The sequence below is a fragment of the Onthophagus taurus genome, chromosome 11, assembly GCF_036711975.1.
Source record: "Onthophagus taurus isolate NC chromosome 11, IU_Otau_3.0, whole genome shotgun sequence".
NCBI classification, from domain to species: Eukaryota; Metazoa; Arthropoda; class Insecta; order Coleoptera; family Scarabaeidae; genus Onthophagus; species Onthophagus taurus.
The window spans coordinates 287340-311214 of NC_091976.1; the positions used below are offsets into that span (position 1 = coordinate 287340).

Consider the following 23875-nt stretch of genomic DNA (forward strand, 5'->3'; position numbering starts at 1 on the left):
CGGAATCATGGGGAATGTTACCGGGTAGGTCGTTGATAAATATCAAAAACAGGAGTGGCCCCAATACTGAGCCCTGAGGTACACCAAACCTAAGTGGAAGACGACCGGACTCTAGACCGTCAAGGGAAACATACTGCGATCTGTTCGTCAAATAAGATTCGAGAAGATTTATGCTGCTGATGTCCATATTGAAGGCACTAAATTTACGAATTAGTAAGTCATGAGAGACGCAGTCGAACGCCTTTGTTAAATCATAAAAAGCAGCTCCCGAATAATTATTGGCTTCGAAGCCATTCTGAACAAATTGTACCAAAGTGCGGATGGCGTCCGATGTCGACCTATTTCTTCTAAAGCCAAACTGTCCGGAAAACAATAGGCTATTAGAATTGAGGTGAGTTGCCAGTTGAATGTTTAAAATTATTTCAAAGATTTTCCCGAAAATTGGCAGAATGGATGTTGGTCTGTAATTGCAGGGGTCGTGTAGCGGGCCTTTTTTGTGAATAGGAATAACCTTTGCCACTTTCAGGCTGTCCGGAAAAATCGAGTTCAATAAGCACTGGTTTATTAGTTTACATAATGGATAAACAATTATATTTGAGACTGTTTTTATTAACCTACTGTTTAATTGATGCACATCCCTGGACGTCGAATTTTTTGAAATTATGTCACGTAGTTCGTTATAAGATATCGGTTTAAATTCGAAAAGTTTATTATTATGATCATTGACCAACGGACCCGAGGAAGAGACATTATGATTGTTTAGTGTAGGAAGGTTAATATCATTAAGAACACTTTCAGCCACATTAACAAAGTACGCGTTTAGGTCTGAGGCCGTGAGTTTGTCGGACGAACGCTTACAAATTGAAGGATTGGTGTTCCGAATAACTTCCCAAATAGCACGCTGTTTTTTTCCTGAGTTTTCAATGTGTTGACTGTTGGCTCTCTTCTTAGAGTCAGTAATAAGTTTCCGGTAAAAGTCTTTATAGTACCTGACCTGAGCACTCGACACTACCGTTGGCCGATGTCTGTTGATATCGACCAGCAAGTGAAGTACATTCCTAGCAGACTTAATTTCGTTGTTGAACCAGGATATTTTCGGTCTATTATCCTTAAGATGGTCAACTACTCTAGATTTCTCCCTGAAGCAGAGATGAAAAGAATCTACAATCACGTCAATAAATAATGAAAATTTGTCGATTACATGTAAATTAGCGTCACTGACAAAGCTAAAATCAGTTGACTCGAGAAGGTTATAAAAATGGAAGAGACCCTCGTCTGTGATGGGTCTACAAATGATACGGTTCTTTATTACTGGAGAACTGCCCAACCAGTCACCTTGAAAGGAAACGGCTAGGTGATCTGAAATTGACGGATCGATAACATTGACCAAAAACAGAGTTGGATCAAGGTTGGTAAATATGTTGTCTAGACATGAAGTTTCACGGGTACAATCATTAACACAGTTGTACAGACCATAAGATTCGCATAGGTTGCACAAACTCTGAGCCTCTCTACTATCTAGCTCAAAGCGTACATTAAAGTCACCGGTAATTATAATAATGCGTGTGTATGAAAGCTTTGACAGCGTATCGTTCATTCTGCTTAGAAACATCTGAAAATCGCCGAGCGGTGATCTATAGACAGTTAAGAGTTGTACCGCCTGATAATCGACGCCTGCAATCTCAATATTTATTTCGTTGGAAAGATTAACTAAATCAAACGGCAAGGGGCAAATAGCAGGTGCAAGGTCCTCTTTAATGTAAACAGCAGATCCGCCACGCTTATGTTCAGAACGGCAGAAGTGGCATACACACGAGTAACCAGGAAATTTTAAATTAAAAATTTCAGGAGCCGTTAACCAATGTTCATTCAAACATAACACCTCAAAACTATTGCTCATTAAGTAAGATTCGAATTCGTTAATTTTTTTTACCAGACCCTGTGTATTATGATACCATCAACTTTAAAATCGAGTGAGGTGCACGGCAGTGTGATGTCACATGTTAAAATACTGCAGCTTTCGATATTACGCTGTTTCACCGTAGTGTGTGCCATAAAGGTTTCACGAATACAGAGATCGAATAAATATTACTAGTAACAGAAGGCAACAACGCCCTCTTACCATGAAAAGGATGAATTGATATGAAAAGAATAAACATAGCCCCACAAATATGTAAATACAAGAAAACAAAAGTAAATATTTATAACAACTTAGGCCATGAAATTCGTCTGGTGAGAGAATCAAATCTGCGAAATAGGCAAAAGAACAGGGTCAACCTGGGCAGCCTTTGAAAAACTAAGCTACATCTTAGGATCAGATATTCCCATATACTTCAAGAGAAAAGTCTATAATCAGTGCGTTCTACAGAATGTAATATACGAAGCCGAAACACTTAGTTTAACAAAATGGACGGTTAACGAAATAAGAATAGCGCAGAGAAGCATGGAAAGAATAATGCTGGGCATATCTTTTAGAGACAGAATTCCAAACACAGAAGTGAGGAAAACAAGTGAAGTCTCGGATGCCATCACAAAAATAACAAGTCTCGAATGGAAGTGGGGAGGCCACCTAGCCAGATGGACACCGATAAGAACCGAATGGAGACCGCCCACTTGTTGGTTGGATGACTTCAAGTGCATTTGTACAAACTGGATAAATGCAATGCAGGATAAAGGAAAGTGAAAATCTTTACGGGAGGCTTATGTCTTATGTTGACAATGATGAAGTGAATTTGGCCCAATACTCCTATTGATCTTTTTTTATTGCAGCGTTCACTTTGCTTCGATGTATACTTCACAGCTCTCTTCTAAGGGAAAGCTCTTGTAATGTGTTAGTACCAGAAAATCAGAGTTTGTTCGTACGAAGCGTAGATCAGTGTTCGTGATTGCTTTATTAACTTTTCAAATTAAAATCATAAATCAACACATAGCATTTAATAAAATATGTAAACAAGAGAACCTAATACCAAAATTTATGCAATATAAAATGCACAAACATCTAACGAAGAACAAAATCAATATCATTAAAAGAAAACATCTAACGTTGTAAGTAATAAATAAGTTTAGTATTTATAAAAAAAACCTAACCTCACTTTTCAAAATTTGATTTCTTAAAAAATTTAACATCTTTAATTTGAAATTTGTTGTTTTGTTAGAAACCTTCTGATGATGGCCTAATAAGCCGAAACATGTAAAGGAAATATTTTAATTAATACATCGATTAACAGTAAAATAGAAAGTAATACTTATTCAATTTACCTTAAATAATATCACTTATAAGTTTTTATTCGCTTAGTCTAAAGTCGAAACAGTTGAAACAGAACGAAGAAGAAGTTAAATCACATCACCGTTGTTACTTTTAATAATCTTTCAAATTTCTCGATCTTGAGTAAAGATACTTTCCGCATTGACGCAGTGTCTTCTGTTCTTTAATTGTCATCACAAAAAGAGATAGCAAAATAAAAATTAAATTTATGATGAAACTTTCCAAATTCAATATGCAAAAGAAATTAGTTAATTTACATTATATTGTGCAGAAATAATTGCCATGTAACGAATTGCAAAGTAACAAAAATAATCGAAAATTTGTAAAAAATCACTTTCATTTGTTACTTTTTTTTCCTTTTCTATTTGATTGTATTTAACCGTTTTAGGTTAAATTATTTGCATCGCTTATATCAAAATAGATTTCCAGGTTATATGGTGATTGTACGGAATTAAGTAAAAAAGTATGTTCTAATCCCATAGTTAGTACATACAGGGTGTTCATTTCAAAACTTTCCACCTCAATTTCTGTAAATCCGGAAGTTTAAAAAGAAAATCGCTGAAATAGGTAAAGAATAAAACCAAGGGGGACAACTTTTTATGCAAAAATTGACTCACTCACTTCAACCCCCCGCCGCCAGAAACCAACCCCTTAAAAATCTTAAATGGAAAGGGGTGTCAAGTGATACCTCATTTTAAATGTCTTTTAAGGTACTACATGTTAGTATTTATTTTTTTTAAATTGATCGATTCGTTTTCGAAATTTCCCGCTTTAATTAATATTAAAAACTTTAATCACCTTCTTTAAAGCAAGAATAAGTAATCTTTTATTATTAATTTATAAAATTAAATGACCAAGTTCGTTTTTACAACGACCATTAAACCTTTATTATTTCGGAGCAATCCGAAATCTTTGATATTTAGGTTATTTTGACAATGATATACCTACGTTGGCTAGCTTGCCTGGCGTCTGTCAGAGATATTTAGAAAAAACGATTTCTGTTTCATTTTTCTTTTCTTTTAGGTTTATTTGGTTATTACTTAAACAACTTTTAACTGCTTGAAACGTTCTATTTTATTTTCAGTTATTTAATTATGTACAAAAACTTTTTGCAGAGAAAATCAACTTAATAATTGTTCAAAGTGTTGTCCGTTATTAGCTAAACAATGGTACAACCGTTGTTCAAAACTACGGCGCACATTTTCAAAAACTTCCCTTTGAATTCCACGGCAAGCTGCAGTAATTCTCTGACGAAGTTCTTCTAAATTTTGAGGTTGAGGGGTAAATACAACAGACTTTAAATGACCCCATAAAAAAAAGTCTAATGGCGTCAAATCTGGTGATCTGGCTGGCCATTCTATAGGACCTCTTCGTCCTATCCATCTGTTTGGAAACGTATTATCTAACCACTGTCGTACTGGGAGAACATAGTCTTGTTGAAAATGTAATTCATTCTCATCAAGTAAGGCATTTTCTTCTCTATCCAACTGATTATCGAGAGCTTCCGTAATTAGTGGATTGATAGTATTTTCTAACATATCCAAGTACACTTCGCCGTTTAAATTTCCATCGATAAACACTTGGTCTCCCAAAATGCCGGCTCATACATTAACTTTTTCAGGATATTGTGTATGCCCTTCTACAGTCAGACGAGGGTCTTCATTACTCCAATATCTGCAGTTATGTTTATTTACAAATCCATTTAAAGAAAAAGTGCATTCATCACTAAAGCAGATATTTTTCACAAAAACGTTGTTATTATTAATAATAGTGGTCACTTCTTCACAAAACTGTATTCTCCTGTCAAAATCGTCTTCAATTAGCTCTTGATGTATTTTCAATTTATAAGGATGGAATTTGTCAAGTTTTACAACTTTATGAACAGAACCCAAGGATATATCAGTTGCACGAGATACCTGACGCAATGAAGTATTGGGGTTGATACCGAAATGACCCAACACTTCCAGTTGAGCGGTTTCATTCAAAACTCTCGACTCATTATGTTTTATGTTGACAACGGACCCAGTCTGAGTGAATTTCTTCATGATCTGGATGCCTTTCATTAAAAACTGCGACAGTTCGTCGAGCACATTCATTTTGGGATCCATACATTAATACAATTTCAATCCTTTCCTGCAAACTGTAAACCATTATTGCTGTTTTATTTAAATAACTTTGTTAAGTGGATAACACAAAGTTGTTTAAGTAATAACCAAATAAACTTATTAAGAATTTTATCCATGTTGCATTTATTAATCATCTGTTTTGTATTTCTGACGATTTTCTCCAACGGATTATTTTTAAGCTTTATATAATTGTTATTTTGTAAAAATTCATATGTTTTTTCCAAATATGTATTGTTATCTAATATAACTATACCCGCACCCTTGTCTGCTTTTACGAAAATACCGTTTCCTTCTGTTAATTTTCTCTTTATAGATTTTATATTGTTCCAATCTTCCTTTTGGCTACTATTGTTGTTACTGAATTTTAATTCTTTATTTTTATTTTTATTATTTAAGAAATGAATAAGGTCATTCTTTATATCATTGTAGAAAATTCATTTCTTTTTCGTTAAATATGATATTGGTTAGATTTCTGACTTGTGGTATATTACCCTGAGTTTTCGAGTCTTCTTCCTTGTTTGCTCTATTTTTCTTCTTCAAGTTAATGAGTTTTCTGTTCTTTTTCCTAAGATCATCTTCTTTTGAGATGATGGCATCGCTTTTTGCTTGCCTTACGATTTCGTCAAACTCTAGAAAATGTAATTGGTCTCGTAAGATTCGTTGCGTTTTAGCAAGCCCTTCATATATTTTGCTTAATGCTTTAAAATGTCTTCTTTTTTCATCACGTAGGATCTTTCCTACTAGACGTTTTCTTGTTGATACCTTAAGCCTTGAACATCTTATTCTTGCGAAGTTAGGTGTAATTTCTTCTTTTATACATTCATTTATAAAGTTGATATGGTTTTTCGTGATTTCGAGTTTTCTGTACAGCTTCTTGAATCCATGGATGATGTTAGAAGTACGAACTTGACAATTAAGAATTTTATCCATGTTGCAAGTTGGGAATATATTAAAAATTATACCAAAAAGATATACTAGAAAAAACTTCTTTAGCTTGCTTTTATTTAAATATATATCGAGACTAGTTTCGAGGTTACACCCTCATCTTCAGTCGAAACTAGCAAAGACGAAAAAACGAAAAACACATTAAAATATTAAAATAAAACAGTTTAAAAAAAAACAATGCAGGTTTAAAACCCGCTCAAGTCTTTTTCCCAGTTCCTTTGTTCTCGTCTCACCGTCGACATCTTTTCGTTTTTCGTTTTTGACAAAAATTTTTAATATATTTTGATGTCGTATGTTTATTTTACATTTTGAGTTATATTGTGAATGTTTTTATTGTGATTATTTATTTTTCAATTTTAACGTGTTCATACCTTCTAAAGAAGTTTTCTTCGAGATAATGTTTTTTCGTTTGAGTTTTTCGCTTTTCATGTATAAATCGCTTTGAAAATTTTGACTGTAAGTTTTTTAAACTGTTTTATTTTAATATTTTAATGTGTTTTTCGTTTTTTCGTCTTTGCTAGTTTCGACTGAAGCAGCCCCGGATCTAGGGGGGGGCAAGCCGGGGTAGTTGCCCCGGGCGGCATTTTATGGGGGCGCCTAATTCACATACATATATGTAGCAAAAAAAAAATAAATTTGTTTCACTAAAAACACCTTACATCTTAGTACATATATTGCGCGCATTGTGCATATATCGATTACGCATTGTTCAAAATAAACATTTTAGATCTTGTCGTAACATGTTTTTTGAATTCTTATTACTCTACGCTTAAAAACATAATCACAGACGTATCTGATCTATGCTGCATGCGGAAAATAAGCTAAGATATCGGCTGGTCACGTGTATTACGTGTGGTAACGACGGTAACGTAACGACTGCATTTATTTATGTAGTTGGATTAACTAGCTGGTTTGCTGTTTGTGTAAGTGGTTAGTGACTACTAGTGTTAAAATTATTTGTAAAATCAAACTACTAATAGGTAAGGAAGAATTTACGAGAATTTAATTAATTCGTTATTGTTTTACTTGAAAGCCTTCTTTTTATTATTCGCACATTGTTTACGACTCTGACGTCTTAACCTCTTACTTCATATACGGTATTTCCCCGGACTGTTACAAAGACGTAAAAAAATTATTACTAATTTTTCAAACATAGCTCTGCTTAAATAATAAATAAATAATTTCTACACTTACTATGAAAGTTAATTCATTATTCCCACTTTTATCTAAAAATTGGACTTTTAAATTCTTTAAATTCAAATTACAATATGTAATCATAGAAACTATGTCTTATTTTAATTTGATCGTAAATTAATTAAAATTTATAAATATAATAATTAAATTATAAATAATATTATAATTACAGCTATATAAATAAATTATAAATACAATTATTTGAATAAAAAAAATTAATTTAATAAATTATATAATTTATTCGTATCAATCACATATCGTAATTTGAATTTGAAAATTTTTTCAGAGTCTAATTTTTAGGTAAAAACTGGAATTATTAATTAATTTTCATAGTCAGAGCATAAATTTTGCATGATTTTGAGGTTTAGATATATCCGACGCATTATTTAGATGAGATAACTTTGAAGTCAAAGACGTTAAAGAAATCTTTGTAAAGTAAAGAAAGCATCTGTGTAAAGAAATGAGTAATAAATTTCTTTTTCTCTATGTAAGTCTATCCGGGGATTGGCTATACTTACGTTAAAAATTTTATTTATATAATATTTTTTTTTTTTTAAATAAAGATCTAATGATGAGTGCAACAAGAAAAAAGCTATCCGGGGCTCAAAACAGGAAGAGAGCGAGCCACAGAATTGACGAAGAAGCGCAATCCGCTGCGAAGATGCGACGATGGCTTCGCGAAAGCGCCGCATCATTAGCCCCCTCTGATTCGGATATTCAGAATGCAACCACCGCAACTGAACGGTCAGTTGATGGGGAAGAATCGCTGTCATCGGTTTTATGTCAAGAACAAGATGATGACACCCAGCTAGCAACTAGCGACTTACCGCAGTCGGCTAGCCAGCAAGAAGGCGAAATAATAGATCTGATAGATCCAGGTGCATGGCCGGACACCGAAAAAATGACAGATCAGCAAAGGTCCTTTCTTAGTAATCAAGCTGTATTATTAAATGATAAACATCCAAACAACATAGAGTTTAAGTTCACCGAACGCAATGGTAGGCGTTTGACTTATTCGATGTGGTTCAGAACAATGACAAATAAAGAAAATATTAAAAGAACCTGGCTTGTTTATTCTAAGACAAAAAACTCAATTTATTGTTCTGCTTGCAAACTGTACTCCAACGTTTTTACACCGCTATCAGCCTTACGTTCAGTGGGTTTCATTAATTGGAAAAAGGCTTCAGAAAGATTAGCTGAGCATGAAGCATCACAAGCACATAAAGAATGTGTTATCAAATGGAAAACCCGTCTTCAGCAAATCAAATCGTGCCAGGGCATCGATCGCGATGTTGAGCTATTGATTCAATCGGAAAAAGAAAAATGGAGGCAGATTCTACATGTAGTAATGGACGCCGTTATGTATCTCGCTACAAACTGTCTTTCTTTTCGAGGTTCTAAAGAAACAATAAACGATCTTACTATAAATTATCCTCAACCTAATCAAGGAAATTTTCTTAAGCTAATAATTCTTCTTGCAAAACACAATCCTACTCTCAAGCTCCATTTAGATCATCTACAAAAAGGTCAGGTGTCTTATTTATCGAAGACAGTACAAAATGAAATTATCCAACTACTGGCATGCAATGTTCGGAACACCATTATCGATGAGATTAAGGGGGCCAACTATTTCACCATCATGTTCGATTGCACCGCGGACATAGCTCACAACGAACAAATGAGCCAGGTGTTTCGATATGTTAAAATTACAGGAAGTGAATGTGAAATAAAGGAAAGCTTTATTGATTTTGTACAGGTTGATGGAAAGACTGGAGAATATATCACACAGCAAATTTTAAAAAAACTAGAATTGGATGGTTTAGATATACAAAAGTGTCGTGGACAAGCCTACGACAACGGGTCGAATATGGCCGGTATTTATAAAGGAGTTCAGGCAAGAGTTATGGAAGTGAATGAGTCTGCAAAGTTTGTACCATGCTTGGCACACTCTTTAAATTTAGTGGGCGTGCATTCGGCATCATCATCTCCAGACGCAATTAGTCTATTTGGGCTTGTACAAAAACTGTACTGCTTCTTTGTTGGATCCACCACACGATGGGAAATAATGAAACAATGTACAAAAACTAATCTGAAAGGAAATAGTCAGACAAGATGGTCGGCCAGACACTTAGCCGTTACAGCTTTAATATTAATTTACCGGAAGTTGTCGAAGCCCTGGAAAAAATTGCAGAATCCTCCCTTTCGGCAGAATCTAAATACGAATGTAGTCATCTACTGGGTGCAGTAATGAATTTTAAATTTATTCTTACATTAATAATTTGGTCAAATATTCTTCGAGAAATGAACAGGGTTAATGTTCAAATACAGAAAGAAGACATTATCATTTCACGTTCTGTAGCACTAATGCAAGGTCTAATTCATACCATATCTGAAATGAGAGAAAAATCAATAGAATTTTGGATTGAAGAAGCTACACCTGTATCAAAAAAGTTGGGAATTGAGCCAATCCTTAAAAGCAAACGAATTCCCATAAAGAAACGGCAACACGACGAAAAGTGCGGCGACGAGTCAAGAACTCTCAACGCGACTCAGTTGGTCTCCAAAGAAATAAAAATTATATTCGACAAAATTTTGACGGAAATAAATACAAGATTAGAAAGCGCGAAAGATCTGAACGAAAATTTCGCCTTCCTCAATGGTTACGCGTTTGTAAACATGTCTGCTGAAGAACTGCAGAAACATGGAGAACTTCTAGCTAGAACATATTCTAGAGACTTGAACATACTTGATTTTTGCCAAGAACTCGCTGTTTTTAAAACGCAAGCTCCACTTATAATCGGTATAAACGAAAAAACAACTGCATTCGACCTGTTGCAAGGTATATACAAACATGATCTGCAGGAAGCTTTTCCCAATATTAGTATAGCTTTAAGAATATACTGCACATTACCGACAACATCTGCAAGCTGTGAGCGAAGTTTCAGCAAACTGAAATTAATTAAAACCTATCTTCGTTCAACAATGAGTCAAGAACGTCTATCTGGTCTCGCAATCCTAGCTATCGAAAATAAAACGGCTTGTGAGACAAACTTTGATTCAATCATAGATTCTTTCGCGGAAAGAAAAGCCAGACGCGTAAAGTTGTAGCGTGTAAAATTAATTTAAAAAAAATTAAAATTAAAGTAAAATTAAGTATTTTATTTCTCCCAATCATAAAAAATCTTCCAATTCCAATATTCCCATACAATTTATTGCCTACACTTGAAAATATTAAGTAAACTTTACGTTAAATAATAGTATATTTCATTACAAATTATAATTGACGTTTTCGGTTTTCGGTGTCGTGTACTGTAAATTTATTTTCTGAATTTTTGTAAATAATTAGCTCAAAATATTAGAGGGGAGGGCGCCAAAGTCCATTATTGCCCCGGTTCAGAAAAATCGTAGATCCGGGGCTGGACTGAAGATGAGGGTGTAACCTCGAAACTAGTCTCGATATATATTTAAATAAAAGCAAGCTAAAGAAGTTTTTTCTAGTATATCTTTTTGGTATAATTTTTAAAATAAACTTATGTTTAGAATTGCACTTTTATTTTATTCTTTTCTCGCACTGTGAGCCTGCCGTTTCTGCGCACTCGTTTATAGAAAGAGAAAAATTTCGTCTATTTTTTTCCTTGTTTTGGCCATTCGAGTCAAGAGTAATTTTCATACAGGTTTAATGTAAAATACTTTCAATAAAATTTAGTTTTCTTAGTGTTTAGTTTTCTTAAATATTTCCGATTGCTCCGAAATAATAAAGGTTTAATGGTCGTTATAAAAACGAACATGATAATTTAATTTTATAAATTAATAATAAAAGATTACTTATTCTTGCTTTTAAGAAGGTGATTAAAGTTTTTAATATTAATTAAAGCGGGAAATACAAAACAAAGATTTTCGCAAAAATTTCGAAAACGAATCGATCAATTTAAAAAAAATAAATACTAACATGTAGTACCTTAAAAGACCTTTAAAATGAGGTATCACTTGACACCCCTTTCCATTTAAGATTTTTAAGGGGTTGCTTTCTGGCGGCGGGGGTTTGAAGTGAGTGAGTCAATTTTTGCATAAAAAGTTGTCCCCGTTGGTTTTATTCTTTACCTATTTCAGCGATTTTCTTTTTAAACTTCCGAATTTACAGAAATTGAGGTGAAAAGTTTTGAAATGAACACCTGTATACCGGGTGTTCCGGTGACTCGGGGAATAAAATTAACCTCATATACTAGAGCAAAAATGATGACGATTGGTGATAAAAATTTATTATAAAAGTCTTCAAATGGCCAAGATATGGGCCATCAAAGTTCAAAAATTTTAACACATTTTCCTAAATATTTTCAATACCATTTATGGTAGAGCGTTGAAATTTGGTACAGGGTAAACAAATATCAAGCAAAATCATTGAACCAATTTTTACTTTGATCGGGCGGCGGCAACCATGCTATACAGGGAGTCCCTAAAATTTGTTTGCTCAGAACTTTTTTGTTCGATCGTAACCCTACATTTATTTTTGCAGTTTCTAATAGAAAATTTATTTTAGAAGCTTTTATCACTCTTAGATAATATTGATAAAAATCACCGGTTTCGTGTTAAATGCAAAAATGGTAGGCTCCCATTTCAATAACACTAAAAAAAAAAAGTCTAAGCCTGCCATGACAATTAACAAACGAATTCATTGACAGTTGTAAACACGCTTAGTCGTTTAAACAAATACTAAAAACCTTGTAGTGTTCGAAAAGGAAAATTACACGTTTGGAAAACAAACCGATATGCTTTTAACATTGGGTGAATGTCTTGGAAATTCCGTAGCAGCCGCTAACCGTTATCGGCAAAAATTCCCGAATCGTAGAACCCCCAACAGAAAATCGTTTTTTCGAATTGAAGCCCGATTAAGAGAAAATGGATCACTAAAACATATCTTTCTGAACAACGGCAACCCTAGATCTGTTCGAACTGCTCAATTGGAAGAGTTAATTTTAGAACATGCAGAAGAAAATAGTACCACTAGTACTTCGGACATGGCTAGGCGATTTGGGACGTCAAAAACGACTGTGTGGCGTATTCTTCGAGAACAGCAGCTTTACCCATTTCACTGCTGTAAGGTTCAGGAAGTACAGCTTACCGATTATCCAATTAGATTGGAATATTGTCAGAAAATGTAACAGAAAATACAAATTGATAATCAGTTTTTAGAAAAAATACTTTTCACCGATGAACCTACTTTTTCTAAAGATGGAATAATTAATTTAAGGAATTTACATAGTTGGGCTGAAGAAAATCCAAAATTTTACAAAATTTGGAAATCTCAATGGAGATTTTCTCTCAATGTTTGGGCTGGGATTGTAGGGGATGTCATTGTTGGTCCCGTTTTCTTGCCGTCAAGATTTGATGGATCTACATACCATCAACATTTGGAAGGATTGGACGAGTTCTTAGTGACGTTCCGTTAAATACCAGAAGGGACATGTGGTCTTTTTGAACATTTCCTATAGTATTTTCTATTACTTGTCTTGTTATTTTATGTATTTGTTTTATTTTTTCTGTTAGCGTTGTCGTTAAAATTAAATTTATTGTTTTGTATTATCTTTTATTAAATCAATTAAAACAAATTAAAAAGGGATTTACCTAATCTACACTTGGAAATGTTACATACATAATATTTATGACGGCTCAGTTCGATTTGCACTAGTCATGGCCGACTTAGATTTTTTTTTTAGTGTTATTGAAATCGGAACCTAACATTTTTGCATTTAACACGAAAACGGTGATTTTTATCAATATTATCTAAGAGTAATAAAAGTTTCTAAAATAAATTTTCTATTAGAAACTATAAAAATAAATGTAGGGTTACTTTTATTTATTTATTTATTTATGTACATTGGACACAGCACAGGACGAACCCAATAAAAGCTGTGTCACTAAAAAGAATACGAACAAAACAAAATAATAAAGACACAAAATAACATCAGTAGTGAACAGTAGTAAAAAAGTAAAATAAAATAAGATAAGTAAAATAAATGATCAAAAATTCAGATTGAAATTAAGGAAACATTCTATAAACAAGTAAAAAATAACAACAATAAGGAATTGCTGATTGTAATGTTAACAATGATGATACGGCATGCTCCCAACAGCAGCTAAGGTCGATTTTTTAAACGAGATAATGGATTCATAAGCAAATATATCGATGGACAGACGATCGGCTGATCGAGTGGCACGCAGCAATGGGGAATGTTGATAAGCATTAGTGCGGGTTGTAGGAGCGAAAAAGAGAAAATCATATCTCAGCGTTCTGGGCGGAACATGCAAATTCACTAGAGACGTAAGCGAAGACGAATTATAGATATTATGAATTAATTTGTAGAATAGCAATACGTCACTAGCAAAACGTCGCTGAGTCAGTCGCAGAAACTGAAAGGATTGGCACGCCGAGTCGTAGTCAACATAGGTGATATGAGACTTCCGACATAAAAATCGAAGGAATCTCTTTTGGACTAGTTCCAATCTTTTCACGTACATGTCATATTTAGGATTCCAGACGACAGAACAATAATTTAGAACGCTGAATACATACGCAAAATAAAGAGTTTTTATGGGACTGATATCAGTGAAATCAGTCGCTGATCTCATGATAAATCCAAGCATGCGAGAAGCCTTGTTGACCACCGAGTCGACGTGCTCATTAAATAAAAGTTTACTATCAAAGGTCACCCCCAGATCTTTTATAGACGTGACTCTCTGCAACAATTCCCCACCAATAAAGTAATCAAAACGTATGGGATTAGCTTTCTTTATAAATGTGATGGTAACACATTTACTAAAATTTAGGCTAATAAAATTTGTCAGACAATATTGAGCAAGGTCGAGGAGATCGCGCTGAAGAGCAGAACAATCCTTAGGGCCAGATACACGGCAAAAATTTTTTAAATCGTCTGCATACATTAAACAGTTTGAATGTTTAAAACAATGAAAAATATCATTAATGTAAATATTGAAGAGCAGGGGGCCAAGGATGCTTCCCTGAGGGACGCCGGACGAGACGGCCACCGCCTGTGAGGAGAAACCTCTAATTCTGACACACTGCGTTCTATCAACCACATAGGAAGCGAGCCACTGTTGTATGTTGCTGGGCAAACCAACTTGTTCTATTTTATTTAATAATAACAGATGATCAACCTTATCAAATGCTTTGCTAAAATCAGTGTATACGGAATCAACTTGGCAGTTATCGTCAAAAGAATGCAAAATGTAATTAGTGTATTCAAGAAGATTAGTCTCTACTGAGCGACCAGCAAAAAAGCCATGCTGTCGTTGGTCTAAAACATTCTTAACAATGTAAAAAATTGGTTTATAAATTAAGCTCTCGAGAACTTTACCGAATATAGGCAGTAAAGAAATGGGCCTGTAATTTTTGACGGAACTTCTACTGCCAGATTTGAATATAGGCACAACTGTGGCACGCTTCCATATTTGCGGAAAGACGCACTCTCTTAAAGATCTATTGTACAAAATTGTTAAAGGCTCACTAAGAGATTCACAGCAGTTTTTAATGAGAACAGGAGGTACACCGTCGCCGCCGGGCCCCCCAGTAGAAGTTAACCGCTCCCAGAGCTCTCAAGACCTCAGCCTGTTCAAACTGTAGGGACTGGTCGCAAAAGCGCGAATGTACAGGGAGAAAACCATTGCTGCCACCCGTAACCCGCGATGAGCGAAATACCGAACCGAAATAATTGGAGAACAGATCGCAGATGTGCGTACCATCAGTAGCAGTAACGCCGTCGAGTGTAACCTCGGTAGGTATGTGACAACCCTCTCGTCTGCTCCTCACGAATGACCAAAACTTTTTGGGATCATGCCGTATATTTTCTTCACTAGTTACAACAAAGTTACAAAGTTACGATCGAATAAAAAAGTTCTGAGCAAACAAATTTTAGGAACAACCTGTATAGCATTGTTCCCGCGGACCGATCCAACTTATAAATTACCCAATGGTTTTACGTGATATTAGTTTATACTGTACCAAATTTCAGCACATTACCATAAATAGTGTTTAAGATATTTAGAAAAATGTGTTCAAATTTCATAACTTTGATGGCCTGTATCTTCGAAATTTGAGGACTTTTACTAATTTTTTTTAAATGAATCGTCATCATTTTCACTCTAGTATATGTGGTTAAATTTGTTCCCCGAGTCACCGAAACACCCTGTATATTAGCTCTAATTAACTTTTCAATACACAGCCGTCTCTTAGGTCTAGTGTTAGTTCTAGTTTTAATTGTTATTTAGCGCTGGATTGGTGGTGTCAATTTTTATTGAATTAAAAGTAGAACTAACACTAAACCTAGAACTGGAGCTCTGCTTACTTGGAGCTCATGATGCAAATAGGTTACGTTCTTCTAACTAACGCCATCTTTTTCCAGAACGATCGTTTCTATTGGCAATTGCAGACCGCCGCGTGTGACTGTGTAAGCGCGTGTACTGGAAAGTTAAGAAACATTCAAAATATACTAACCTCATCATCTCGTTGTGGCGCAAACCCGGGAGGCGTCCTCGTTGGTCCTCGACACAAATCCGTCCCCAACGGTTGCCAAACGGGTGACCCCCACGACCAACAGGATTCCTGTAACATCGCCGCCGACGATGACGTTGACGACGAGGATGATGCCACCGCCACCGAATCCACACCCATTCCCATCATCTCGCCGCCTTCAACTCTACCAACGTTTCCTCCATTTAAAATCGAATCCCAATACGCCGATCCCACCCCGTTTCCGTTGACTCCATTATCTCCAGGCCTCAACCATGGATCTTGAATACCCGTTCCATATTGTAAATCCAACGAAGAATAATAATTGACATCCATATCAGAAAAAAAACTATTGTTTGGTTGGAGTTGATTAATTTGATTTATTTGGTTGTTAATTTGATGATGTATTTGGCTTTCTTGCAATAATAAATTTGATGTTGGTGACCCATTAAAATAATCTTTTCTTGAACCAATCGGTCCCAACTCAACATTTTGGTTGGTTTTATTGTAAGGTTCGACGTAAACTGTAGGTTTACTTGGTTGCAGTTTTGGATTGGTGGGGCTCGATTGGACAAGAGTAGGTGAATTTAATGTGGAAAATGTTTGCGTTTCATTTCGTGAAACGACGTCACTAAAAGATGCTTTATTTTCTCCCCAAACATTGTTAGTATGATTTCCGTTAACTGAAGGACTTACCCGGGAATTATTTATAATATTTGTACTATTATCCAGTTTAAAATTGTTCATTTTTTCGCTGGGTTTTTTAAATATCTTTTCTTTCCGTTCTTTTTGGAGTTTATTTTTTTCTTTTTGAATGATTTTTAAAGATTCGCTTTTTTCTATTATATTTTCTTTAAATTCCTTTTTATTGGTGGATTGTTTTTGTATTAATTTCTTTTTATCGAATATTTTCTGGTGAAGTTCTTCGTCGTGTTTAGTTCCATTTTTTGAATGTTTTCGAACCAATAAAATCTTATTTGGTGGTGGTTTCTCGATTTCCTCATTATTACAACTAGATTCGGTCGTTGTTGAAGATGTTTCTTCTTCGCAGGTTTGAACTGTTGGCTCCAAAAATTTCTTTTCTTTATTATAATTATTATTAACTTTTTTCTCTTTTAGTTTTCTCAATTCTCGTGTCATTTTTATCTCATTTTTCTTAGCTATTTTTTCAACAATTTTATCTTTCGTCACACTCTCTTTATTTTTATTATCAGTTATATCATTTAAAATATCGTTACTTTTCGTTTTAGCCAATTTTTTCTTTGATTTTCCCGTTGTTGGTATTAAAACCGTGTACTTTTCTTCAACAGCCATTTTCGATTCATCTTTATTTTTTTCGCTCACTACTTTATCTCTTTTAGCATCTTTTTGATCGTCTAATTCCAATTTAGGATTTCTTATTTCCGCTTTAGTTTGAGCCCCAATTAATCTTAAATCTAACGTTCCTTGATTCGGATTATGCCTCGAAATGACGTTTAATGCCGATTTTAAAATCCTTTCTGATTCAATTAATGCCGCTACGCAAACGCAAATTAACATCGCGATCATTGACAAAATCGAAGAATTGTAAATGTAAACTTCCCAAGAAGGTCTCGGCACGATTTTCGGGCACAAATTTAAATAGATTTGCGGAACCGTGGCTACTAAAGTGTAATTAACGTTCTGATTTAAGCTTGTTTCTAAAGTAAGTTGACGAGTTATTTTTAAAAGTGTAAAATCCGGCGTGAACTCAATGTCGATTTTTTTTGTTGAATTTGGTTTTAAGGCGAATGGTTCGCAATTAAGTACTTTAAAACCATACCCTTCACAACTTAAACCGTTTATTAAAAAATTGTTTATAAAAACGACAATATCGCCGGTATTTCGCGCCGTAAATGTTCGTTTAATCGATAAATTCGTCGAAATAAACCGTTTGCTTTTTATATCTTTTTCGCAATCTTTTAAATGCTTTTCATTTAATTCGAATAGTAAAGGTTGTAAAGCGCCCGGCTTTCGATTTCCAAACTTAAAACTTGGATAAGCGCCTTGAGCTTTTAAATGAACCACTTCGATAACGGTCAAGTTATTTCTTATAAATAAAAAAGAAGAATCTGAAATAGCATCCGTTGCCACATAACCAACTTTAACAGTAAAATTTTCTCCCGGTTTAAGTAAAATCGGCACAGTATGCCTATTAACAATGGTATTACTCGTTTTTATAAAACTTTCCCGCATTTCCGAATAATTTTCCGCGAAAAAGAACGCTTTATTTCGTTTAATCGTCGAAGAAGCACCCAAGAAAAAATCAAAAGATAACGCATCTTTTAAACTTTCCGCGTTCGGATAAACATTATCCATAACTAATTGAATTATTAAATTCAAAGTCGAAGGATTTGTTATAGTTAGATTTTGATAAGAAATATTTCCAACTTGTGTTAAAGGAAATTGGCATATTGATCGCGTTGGAGTCTCCGAATTTGAAATTAAACTCGGCCAAGTCATGTGAACGCGAGAGTGAAACACGTGACCTTTTACTTCAGAAGTGTCCAATCGCATGGTAATATTTTGCCAACGGTGGTGTTTGTTGGAGGAGAAATTCAGGTAGCGATTGTAGAACGTGTTGACTAGATTTATATCGAATTCGGCGGATGATTTTGGTAAGGAGAATGTTCGAAGCCATTCATCTAAAAAAGAAAGAAATCATTATGCATTATTATGTATTTAATATTGAGTTAAGATAGTAAATGACACGTATTACTTTTTGAGTTATTGTTTACTTGTTACGACTTATCTAGTTTTCATCATAAGGAACGTCAAATAAAGTTAAACAGTTGTATAACAGAGTTCAGGTATAATCGATAAAATATTTTTAAGTCATATATTATTAATATTATACAGAGTGTTAATGAACGACGTGCCGATATTTCAGGGTGCGGTAGTACTCGAGAAAATAGGAGAAAAATGATAAACATGTGGACAAAAATGTGTCACTACAGGGTGGTAAAATCTCAATTTATTTTTTAATTTTATGTTTTTCTCCGGCATTTTTTTGAATAATTATTATTTCAAATTTGGTATACACCTAATGTTTATGAACCTCTACAATAAAATGACAAAATCCTGTCATCAATCAAATCCTGTGTTCCTGATTATTTGGATTTACCATCCGCAAGTTTTTGTTTTCAAAATACCTTAGGAAAATAGCCATAAATAAATACAATCAACCTGAAGCAATTCTGCACATAGCATAACCTATCTGCGACAAACACTAAATGCGTAGTGGTAGCAAGAGAACCAACAAAGCATAAGTAGGTAGGTATTTTACAAATTCATCCGCACGGGTAGTAAAATGCAATGAAAAGCATGCTAAGCATAGTAGAAATAAAGACCTTGAGGACTATGACATCAGAGTTCAACGTGGGGTTCATGACGTTGAGATGAAGAGAACACAAGAGATTTTGGTACAATGACCAAAAATACCAGATAACGGTCTGCCTAAAATTGTGCTTAGATATAACTCGACCGGAACCAGACCACCAAAGAGATGGAGAGACAGCTGGCAGTCAACTTCTTAGGAGATATCTCAGAGGCAGATCTTATCAGGAACAAGATACACAACGGTCTAGGGAGAGAGAGAGAAAGAGAGGGTGAGAGGAAGAAGAAAGTGTTTCGAAGATTTCTGCGAAACTCGAACACTCGTTATTGTTCAACGATACATACACAAATCATTCTTTAATCAAGAAGACAACTGTGAAGAAAACTGTAAAGCATTTTATGAAAACTAGCAGCGTAATAGTTGAATAACGAAGAGATTTACCCAATACTGTAATGAATCATAACAAAATTTTAGATGCAATATGGATACCTTTAAGAAGATCCATATGCATCATCACGCAGAATTGTACAAGCACTTAATGCATCCATTCTTTAATTCTGCATGTTTTATATAAAAATAAATTTAAACCACACAAAATTCAGACAATACAAGAATTAAAAACTTCGATTGTAGATTATAATAATAAGTAATGGAAAAAATTACAACTAATGGCAATTTTATTAAAGTTAAATGTATCATTGGATATAGTAGGTCTAAATTAATTGGGGATTTCTTTATACATAGAAGAAAATAAGTTTATAAAGTGCTAATAAGTATGATATTATGTGGTCTAAATAAGGTATTAAATGGCCGCGTCGTTCATAGGATATCAATCCTACAAACTATTTTTATTGAGGATACGTAAAAATTAACATGGAACTTCTATTTCATGTTTTAAAAAATATTCATTGAATATACAAGAATATTTTTGAATTCTTTGCGGTACAAAAATATACTTCACCGGGCGCGTCATATGTAGTAAAAACTCAATAAGGCTGAGACGAGAGATGGTTGAGACGATATTGAGATTAAATAAGAATGATATATAATAGCAGCCCTAATACAGTTAGGGACGATGTTAAAAGACATCAGCAAAGGTAGACCTGGCGTAGGTTGAGAACATATATTCAGAGACAAAGTTGTGCGTGATTAACACTGATTAACAATTCTGGTATTCTGGAATTCTTGTAGCAATGCCCGGCACAACTGGTTAATAATGTTAAAATATATCAGGAAGCATATTTGACCAATATTTAAAGATTATTATTCTCGATATTAAAGATAGTGTTGTGGAGGCTATTAATAATGTTGAAAGATGGCAGGGAGCATGATGAGGATTGATGTTGAGAGAATGCAACGACAACATGAATGTAGTTAAGGTCGATGTTGAAAAACATTGATAACAATATAAAGAAACACCTGGAACGATGTTGGGAAATGTTGAAGACTATTCTGAGTGAGATCTGAGATGACGATGAATGATACCTTTTATTGGTATTGTGTAACAGCTCAGATAATGATAAGATAACATATAACCAGGCATTGTTATAGCAATGGCAAGGCATAACTGGTTAATAATGTTAAAGGATGTCAGGAAATATGATGAGTAGTGACGTTGAGAGAATGCAAGGACAACATGAATGTTGTTAAGAAACATTGGTAATAATGTAAGGAAATGCCTGAGACGATGTTGGGCAATGTGTTCAGTAAGATTTGATACAACTTTGAATGATATCAGCTATGATATTGAATAAGATCAGACTTACAATCGATACTTACTGTCATTTATTCTGTAAATGACTGCTATAAATAAGTAAATAATTTTGCTATGGTTTTTATATTAACATTAATTTTAGAATTAGGTAACATCGCACTTTAACCTGTGTAAAGAGTACCTAGTTACTAACGTTTATATTTAATTTATTTATAAGTGTTTATCAACAAAAATTGAAATACAATTAGAATTTTTATTACTTCTGAAATGTTGTAAACATCATGGTTACGCGAAATTTCATCTAGTTTTACAACTACGATTCAAATTATTAAGCATTGGAATGTGACGCCACAACTGATCAAGTAATAAACTATTTATTATTAACATATTAGGCAACCAAAACGCTTTATAGTATTCACATACTTAGATATGTGGATGGATATTCCATTTCTAACAGTTAGTAACAAAAACATGAAATGACACATAATTTGGTGATTCACTTAGTAACTTTAAGTGCAATAGTTTTCGTTGTACACATTTTCTGGCCCAACGATTTTCGAATCCATTGTTTGGCGTTTGATTTTATATAGATCATAAAGAAGATACATTATATTTTAGGTAATTATTTTTTTTAATTATGTGTACTTGATAAAATCGTTGTAACCCCAAATTGAATACATTGGAGTTATCTTAACAATAGGTTAAGATTACCACTAACTGTATGTAACTACTACTTATAACAACTACTTGTATTAACTTACAAGTAGTTATTTAAGTTGTATAAATACTCACCTGTATTTTCTTTTTGTATCCCTAAATAACAATCAGGATGACACTCAATATTTGGATCCAAAAATAAATGTCCAATAACCTTCGTTGCCTTTCCCATAATATGACCACTATGTTTGCTTGTAATCCTCGGATCTGGTGGTATCGTTAAAATATCCTCAATCACCATAGGATCATTGAAAGTTGAATGCACTCTCAAAGGTCGAGTACAAATCTTACCCTTTAATGAAAAGAAAAAAAATCGTATAGCAAACTCCAAAAAGGGAGGTTTTTCCTTAAATTAAAAATAATCGGAATTACGATTTTAAGCACCAATTGGTAACTGAATTAAAATTAAAAAATATTGAAAATGTACTTACAGGAAAGCATTGATCGAAAATGAGCACATCGGGCTCAATATCCAGTTTTCCCTGGGCTACTTTAAAGTGTACTGGGACCGACATTTTTTCATATTGCGTTTGAACGGAGACGTCGCCCCATATTTGACCTTCAATTGTTGATGTATGAACTGTTAACCGTAAAATTGTGTATTCATTTGATCGTAATCGAACCTAAAATTATCATAATAGCAAATATATTAATTTTGAAGGATTTGTAGAAATTTGCTTCATTCATATTTAATCCAAACAGTTTTGCCAACAATTAAAATTGAACTCATTTTTAATACAACTTACGCATTTAGAAGAATTCCTAAAATTTTCTTTTAAAAGTGCATCCATCGGATCACCTCTATCACAACCAACAATATTAATAGTGCTCGACGGCAAAGAAGTGCTTAAATGTTTAATAACGACACTAACTGGGTTTTTATTTAAGAGCAAAATGTAGGTTTCCTTTGTACTTTCTATGCTAATTAAACCGAGATCTAAAGAGTTGTCTTTACTCCGGAAAGACAAATACTAAAAAATAAAGAAAGATTGTTATATCGTAATTAATACTCTTTATCAAAATAAATATCAAAAAATTACCAATAAGATAAAAACCTCTAGAAAGCCACACATGTTCCCATAACCTGCAGGGTGATTATAAACCATTAACATATACTTAACCTAAACCAACATCTTATAGCTTGGATAAATCATATACATATAAGAGTATCATCATAAAAACTCGACCCAACATAGAACAATCATGTAAACTGTGTATGTAAACCGCCTGGCTCTAGGTTGGCATTTATATAGAAAACATTATCGATTTATTACATTAACATTGTATGGAAGATAAGCACCCCTTAACTGTGCTGAGTCTGGAACTTCAAATGATGGTGGTCTTCCAGAGCTAAAAATTCCAATAAAGACGCTGAACAAAAGGTTTCAACAAAAATAGCTGCAATTTTGTTTAAATGCAGTTTTATCCTAGCCACGTCCAGTTCATGACAGCTGTACAAGCGTGTTATTGTTTAGGTAAATTATCTTCCGTGTTACGATGGAGTGCATTAAGTATACTATTACTTAATTGCGGTGCGCACAACTTTTAAAGATCTTTAAACATCTGATAATTAATGTCAAAGACAACACCCTAACGTATTTTTCGACAAGATGCACTTTTCACGTGATATAATTGAAAATTGGTATGAAAAGCTGTTAAAGGTGAAGATGATTCTTTTCAGACCAGCACGCAATATAGCGAATACTAGAAAACTCTACTTAATTGGAATCACTATAGATGTATAGACAACTAGTTATTGTGGATATCACCTTTAAAAAGTGTCGTTTGTCTAGATATTACATTTGAATTATTTTACTTCTGAAGGTAGCGTTGTTAACTACTTCTAAAATCTTTTATCTTACTCAATTATGGACATACAGTGTGTCCCAGGATAGATGTTACAAGAGGTATAAAATAATGACTTAAAAATTTTTGAATTTTATTTTAAGGCTAAGGAATTAAGCCCTGCTTGGTGTGAAGAGAATTTTAAGAATATTTTCATATTTTGAATACAAAGTCCGCCTTGACAGTGAAT

General features: G+C 33.9%; 1 protein-coding gene across 1 annotated transcript in view; it reads right to left on the reverse strand.

Annotated features, from left to right (window-relative positions):
* LOC111418396 (Transmembrane protein 131) overlaps nucleotides 1-23875 on the reverse strand; it is a 53041-nt gene that overhangs the window by 2140 nt on the left and 27026 nt on the right. The window contains exons 11-14 of the mRNA XM_071199781.1: nucleotides 22587-22811; nucleotides 22272-22463; nucleotides 21916-22132; nucleotides 16040-18717 (exon numbers count right to left, since the gene is read on the reverse strand). Coding sequence (XP_071055882.1) covers nucleotides 16040-18717; nucleotides 21916-22132; nucleotides 22272-22463; nucleotides 22587-22811 — 3312 coding nt within the window. The remainder of the gene's footprint in view (nucleotides 1-16039; nucleotides 18718-21915; nucleotides 22133-22271; nucleotides 22464-22586; nucleotides 22812-23875) is intronic.